The 7,188-nt window shown below is 41.3% G+C and overlaps 1 protein-coding gene across 8 annotated transcripts in view; it reads right to left on the reverse strand.

Annotated features, from left to right (window-relative positions):
- macrod1 (mono-ADP ribosylhydrolase 1) overlaps positions 1-6,380 on the reverse strand; it is a 115,225-nt gene extending 108,845 nt beyond the window's left edge. For 3 of the 8 annotated variants that reach the window (XR_007892466.1, XR_007892467.1, XM_051649273.1), the window contains exons 1-2: positions 5,781-6,376; positions 2,251-2,340 (exon numbers count right to left, since the gene is read on the reverse strand). Coding sequence is in view for 6 of the 8 variants with exons in the window: in XM_051649273.1 (XP_051505233.1) it covers positions 2,251-2,340; positions 5,781-6,195 (505 nt within the window). In the remaining 2 variants the exon portion in view is untranslated. Of the gene's footprint in view, positions 1-2,250; positions 2,341-5,780 lie in introns of all 8 variants that reach the window. The other 5 variants (XM_051649269.1, XM_051649268.1, XM_051649271.1 and 2 more) reach the window with 4 other exon arrangements.
- Between the last annotated feature and the right edge of the window lie 808 nt (positions 6,381-7,188).

The raw sequence follows: 7,188 nt of genomic DNA on the forward strand, positions 1-7,188 counted from the left end.
GAGAATGGCAAAGCCACTGGCCCGGACGACATCCCAGCTGAAGTCTGGAAGCTGATGGGACATCATGGAGCCGAGATCCTTGCCGCTCTGTTCAACAAGTTCATAGCTGAGGGCAAGGTACCACAGGCCTGGATGACCAGCACCACAGTGCCGATCTGGAAGGGAAAGGGTGATGTCTCTGAGTGCAAGAAATACCGTCCGATCCGTCTCCTGTGCCACTCCATGAAGATTTTTGAACGCATCCTGGACAGCCGCCTCCACAGCATTAATAACATCAGCCCTAACCAATGCGGCTTCGTCAAGGGGTGTGGAACTACGGACGCTATCCACGCTTCCCGTCTGCTGATGGAAAAGCACTGGGAGAAGAACATGCCCGTCCACATGACCTTTCTGGACCTGGAGAAGGCATTCGATCGCGTACCCCATGAGCTCATCTGGGCCTCACTCCGATCCCACCACGTCCCTGAGGCCTATGTCAACTGGACGCAGCTTCTCTATCGAGGCGTTACGAGTGCCGTCCGCTGTCCAGCCGGGATATCACCACCGTTCACCATCAGTATCAGAGTCCATCAAGGGTCTGCCCTTTCGCCATTGCTCTTCATCACCTGTATGGATACAGCGAAGGCGGATCTGCAGGCACCATACCCTTGGTCCCTACTCTACGCTGATGACGTATTTCTCACTGACAGGGAACTGCAAGACCTCCAAGACCAAACACAGCACTGGAAAGATCTTCTGGACATGAATGGCCTGCGACTCAACCTCGACAAGACGGAGTAAATGGAGTGTGGCCCTCAGACCGACGATACCATCAGGATCAACGGTAGAGACCTGAAGAAGGCCACCCAATTCAAGTACCTCGGTTCCACCCTCTCGGCTGATGGCGACAGTCTTCCAGACGCAAGATCAAGAGTCAATGCTGCCTCGGCTGAAGTGGAGCCAGGAAACTGGTGTACTCTGCGATCGACGCATGCCAAACCACCTCAAGGTGAAGGTCTACAAGACAGTCGTCCGCCCAGTTGTCCTGTATGGCGCAGAGTGGCCCGCAACCACCAGGTATGAACAGGTCCTTCATGTAATGGAGATGCGCATGCTCAGGTGGACGTTAGGACTGACCCGATGGGACCAGGTGATGAATGAGGACGTCAGGAAAATTATGGGTGTGACATCAATCATGGACAAGATGAGGGAAGCATGGCTCCGATGATACGGTCATGTAGTCCATGGCGAAGAGGAGTCGGTGGCGAGGAGAGCGCTGCACCTCAACCCCAAGGGAAAACGACCACGCGGACGACCAAAGAAACGGTGGATGGACTGGATTAAGGAAGATATGAGGCACGTCAACGCCGCCCCCGAAGATGCCCTCGAATGGAGAGCAACTTGCCGAAAAGCGGACCCTGCACCTACGCGGGACAAACGCTAGGAAAGAAGAAGTTGAGATCCAGAAATTCTGGTTGAAGGTTCATAATATTGTGACTGATGTGGTAGGCATTCGGGTTTCGTTTTGCCCCAGACCTTGTGTTCTGGGTGATGGGGCGGACATTGATGTGGGGGATAGTCATATAGAGAATTGGGTTCTGACCTGTGTGATGATCGCCAGGCAGGTTATTTTGAGGGGTTGGAGGTCAGCTGGTGCGCCCCCATATCCGGAGTGGTGCACGGAGATGGGGAGGGTGGCGGCTTATGAAGAGGTGTCATTGGGAAGACGGGGTGACTTGGTTTTGTTTATCCGGAAATGGAGCAGGTATTTGGAATTTTTGGAGGGCGGGGTTGTGGGGTTTAAATGTTGATTCTATATATATATATATATATATATATATATATATGTTTTGCATGTTTTTGTTATTGTATGATTTAATAAAAAAAAATTATTACAAAAAAACAAAAAAAGTCATGGGTTGAAACATCAGATTTGAATGTAATGGTTTTTGATAAAACAGAAACAGCCAACCTAATGCATTAGGTATCATGAACAATATATTTCGTACAGCATTTATTAATTTCTTTAATAAACGAAATTACTTTAGCAAGCTGTGATATTCAATATGCAATTTTTCACACCAAAACTGTTTAATTTAAAAAAATAAAAAAAGGTATTGTTTAATTGGTGTAAACAAGCATTACAATTCAGCTACACTAGGTCTCTAAAGGGTGGTTGTTGAGCTGGATTTGAACTCGTTTTGAATGGTCTTGTCACAGAGCTGGCAACCCATTTGTTTATAATGAGTGTTTTGTGTGTGTCTGGTTCACCTGATGGACTCCAGACAGGAATCTTCTCCAGAGGAATGAATTCCTTGTACATTTTCCTCCTATTCTCCTTATCCATGGAGCAAAGCTGATCTGCCAAAGACAAACATACAAACCAAAACATAAAATAGACAGAAGATGTGAACAATATCCATACAAGCTTTTATCGTCACATTTAATTATGCCTAAAAAAATTCTGCCTAAAAGGGATAATTCACTCAAAAATGAAAATTCTCACATTTACTCACCCTCATGCCATCCCAGAGTTTCTTTCTTCTGCAGAACACAAAGATTTTTAGAAGAATAATTCAGCTCTGTAGGTCCATACAATGCAAGTGAACGATGACCAGAACTTTGAAGCTCCAAAAAGCAGTATAAAAGTAATCCATAAGACTCCAGTGGTTAAATCCATATCTTCTGAAGTGATAAGATAGGTGTGGGTGAAAAGCCGATCAATATTTAAGTCCTATTTTTACTATAAAGGCCCAGATATACATCATACAAAATCGAAGAACTAATGGGTATGACGTCATTTAGAACAAAATCTGGCCAAAAAGAAAGTGTTTTTGCATTCGTTCGTTTACATTCATTAGCATTTGTGGTTTGTTACAGCTCAACTGGGAAAACTTTTAGGAAAACTTCTAACCGGCTGCTAAACACCTTCTTGTGACCTGGAGCTCCACCTACTAATTTACTTACGTTTTTCAGTCAGTATTCAACATGAACATACCGCAAGACCATGTCATTGTTTAATTAGTCTACAAAATGAATCAAATCTACTCAAATACTCTCAAGTGCTCATTCACTCATGTGCCATCTGCAGTGAAAGCCATTCACACATCTGCCCTAAGTAAGATATGCCTATCATCATTCTTTTGTCTGTATTATGAACATTAACACTCTTTATAAACCTATCTTTGCAGTAGTATCAGTGTCATCATAAATTACAATAACAGAGCATAATCGATGCATATTATGGCCGTGTATAGCGTGTTAGAGTCATGAATTCAGAATCTAAACAAGACAAATAATTTTTTTTCTACTGCATATATATTACTTAAAATCATCATCAAGTGGTTAAAACAGTTTCTTTTACTGACCTCATGTGAATTTTACTCTTAGAATGAGACATAAAGTCATTGATAAGACATTTTAATGTCACATTAGTTAAGGTTTTACATGTAAAAACCGTCTTCATATTTAAATATTCGTCTAAACGCCTCCAACAGCGGTGTGGCAGGTGTCTGAATGTTCGCAAACAGTATACTGTTGCACTGCTGTTAAGAACTTCTTTAGCCCTGAACGAAGAACGAAGAAGAACTTCTCCGGAAGTACAGGTGCATCTCAATAAATTAGAATGTCGTGGAAAAGTTCATTTATTTCAGTAATTCAACTCAAATTGTGAAACTCGTGTATTAAATAAATTCAATGCACACAGACTGAAGTAGTTTAAGTCTTTGGTTCGTTTAATTGTGATGATTTTAGCTCACATTTTACAAAAACCCACCAATTCACTATCTCAAAAAATTAGAATATGGTGACATGCCAATCAGCTAATCAACTCAAAACACCTGCAAAGGTTTCCTGAGCCTTCAAAATGGTCTCTCAGTTTGGTTCACTAGGCTACACAATCATGGGGAAGACTGCTGATCTGACAGTTGTCCAGAAGACAGTCATTGACACCCTTCACAAGGAGGGTAAGCCACAAACATTCATTGCCAAAGAAGCTGGCTGTTCACAGAGTGCTGTATCCAAGCACGTTAACAGAAAGTTGAGTGGAAGGAAAAAGTGTGGAAGAAAAAGATGCACAACCAACCGAGAGAACCGCAGCCTTATGATTGTCAAGCAAAATCGATTCAAGAATTTGGGTGAACTTCACAAGGAATGGACTGAGGCTGGGGTCAAGGCATCAAGAGCCACCACACACAGACATGTCAAGGAATTTGGCTACAGTTGTCGTATTCCTCTTGTTAAGCCACTCCTGAACCACAGACAATGTCAGAGGCGTCTTACCTGGGCTAAGGAGAAGAACTGGACTGTTGCCCAGTGGTCCAAAGTCCTCTTTTCAGATGAGAGCAAGTTTTGTATTTCATTTGGAAACCAAGGTCCTAGAGTCTGGAGGGAGGGTGGAGAAGCTCATAGCCCAAGTTGCTTGAAGTCCAGTGTTAAGTTTCCACAGTCTGTGATGATTTGGGGTGCAATGTCATCTGCTGGTGTAGGTCCATTGTGTTTTTTGAAAACCAAAGTCATTGCACCCGTTTACCAAGAAATTTTGGAGCACTTCATACTTCCTTCTGCTGACCAGCTTTTTAAAGATGCTGATTTCATTTTCCAGCAGGATTTGGCACCTGCCCACACTACCAAAAGCACCAAAGGTTGGTTAAATGACCATGGTGTTGGTGTGCTTGACTTGCCAATAAATTCACCAGACCTGAACCCCATAGAGAATCTATGGGGTATTGTCAAGAGGAAAATGAGAAACAAGAGACCAAAAAATGCAGATGAGCTGAAGGCCACAGTCAAAGAAACCTGGGCTTCCATACCACCTCAGCAGTGCCACAAACTGATCACCTCCATGCCACGCCGAATTGAGGCAGTAATTAAAGCAAAAGGAGCCCCTACCATGTATTGAGTACATATACAGTAAATGAACATACTTTCCAGAAGGCCAACAATTCACTAAAAATGTTTTTTTTATTGGTCTTATGATGTATTCTAATTTTTTGAGATAGTGAATTGGTGGGTTTTTGTTAAATGTGAGCCAAAATCATCACAATTAAAAGAACCAAAGACTTAAACTACTTAAGTCTGTATGCATTGAATTTATTTAATACACGAGTTTCACAATTTGAGTTGAATTACTGAAATAAATGAACTTTTCCACGACATTCTAATTTATTGAGATGCACCTGTATATCGGGGCCTTAAATCTCCAATTTCACTTTCTCATTCTGAAAGTGAAAGAAAAAGTGGAGATTTATAGTAAAAAAAGGATTGAGATATTGATCTGTTTCTCACCTAAAGTGATTGTGTTGCTTCAGAAGACATATTAAACCACTGCAGTCGAATGGATTACTTTTATGCTGCATCTAATCACCATTCACTTGCATTGTTTGGACCTACAGAGTGGAAATATTCTTCTAAAAATCACCAGCAGGAGAAAGAAAGTCATACACATCTGGGATGGCATGAGGGTGAGTAAATGATGAGAGAATTTTCACTTTTTGGGTGAACTATCCCTTTAAAGCAAAAGGGGGACATACAACTATATACTAAGAAATTCTTACAAAGTGACAAACTGTCAATTTTATTTATTTAGCAATTCAACGTCATACTCAATAGTGTTAAAATGATCATATAAAATGTGTTAAATTAGAAAAACAAACACTTTCAGAAGCTGACTCAGACTTTTGGTCCCAACTGTTTGATTATGATACGTATACTGTATGAAAATTACATTTAAATTATAATGGCGTGTTGGGAGTCTAATCTAGAATTTTTGACAACAGTGTACTTTCTAGTGAGAGACTCACTCTTTGCCTCTTTCCAGTCAGTGTTGTGTGAATGCAGGTTCAGGTCTGGCGGCGCGCTCATGGCGTACAGTGTGCCCGTGTGCAGAGTCGCGATGACCGCAGCTGACAGCCCCACAGCGCCGAGGGCAACTCTGGTGGAGTTAAACGGCCATCCACTCGGGCTGCGGAGTGACCTTGAGGTTGTCGAAACCTTCTCCCACCTCTGTGCTTTAGGAAAGACCCCCTGGGAATGCAATACCCTTTTACCTGCGCTGCAGAGTACATGGAACGAGCGCACGGTTAAGCGATGTGCGAATTTGCTGACGGAATTTAGATGACTCGGAAATCTATTTTCAACGCTGGATATCAATCCAACGCTATTTGAGAGTGAAACACGAGTGGCAAGTTTTGACATCTGAATCGCCATAGCAAGCATGCTCCGTCCTGACAGCTGTTAAATGTAACTTTTAAGCCCACACGACTCCAGCCTGCACATTGATTTTACTCTGGTTTCGATTTAGAGTGAATTAACAAACGGCGCCAAGTTTATAACGCAATAGTGCTGAAATCGAAACTAAATTGTCTGCAACAGTAAACGCAATTGGGGCTGTACCAAATATGTAGGGGTCCATGAGCGTTTTTGCTACTTTGACTGTCCCGGATCACACAATTCGTCCTTTACTGTCATCTAGTGGGAATAAAATATACTTCGGTTATTTTGCCTTTGGGCAGTCTGTGAATAGCATGGACTATTTTTATTCAACATCTTATTTTTATAAAATGTATATGAATAAAATTGAATTAAAGGTGCACTTAGCTATTTTTTCCACATTTAAAAAGTTTTACTTCTAAAGAAATTAATATACATTTTCAAACACATATATATACAATAATGAGCACTCACATTAAAACGAAGACTCCAGACATATCAGTAACTTTATAAAAGCTGTTTTATTCTACAGGGAGAGGGTCTCCTCATGGGGGCTGCCATGTTATGATCAAATGACCAGCCAAATACTACTGGCTTAATCTTAGTAACAACCCTGTAATTGAACACTTTTACTAAGGAGTTAAAATAATCCTCGCTGACTATGAATAATGAATTTCTACAATAGCATCAATAAATAAAATAAAAACATTTGTATTTGAATGATACTGCATCCACACCCCTAGGTGTCAGTGTAAGTCCAAGACGGCATTTAAAAAAAATTACTGAGTGCACCTTCAAAGTGAATATTTTATGTGCTGTAACTGGTCACCACCATGGTTAACCATTTTAACCGCCTTTTCACTTTATTGCTGTGTAAATGTAGTACAGTAGTAAATTGTACTACAATTTGTGACAGATTATTATTATTTATTTAATTAGATATATTGCAAATAGTTTCTCAATTAATACATTCAGAAATTATTCCTGACTAAAGTAAGC

This window comes from Myxocyprinus asiaticus, chromosome 22 (assembly GCF_019703515.2).
Source record: "Myxocyprinus asiaticus isolate MX2 ecotype Aquarium Trade chromosome 22, UBuf_Myxa_2, whole genome shotgun sequence".
NCBI lineage: Eukaryota > Metazoa > Chordata > Actinopteri > Cypriniformes > Catostomidae > Myxocyprinus > Myxocyprinus asiaticus.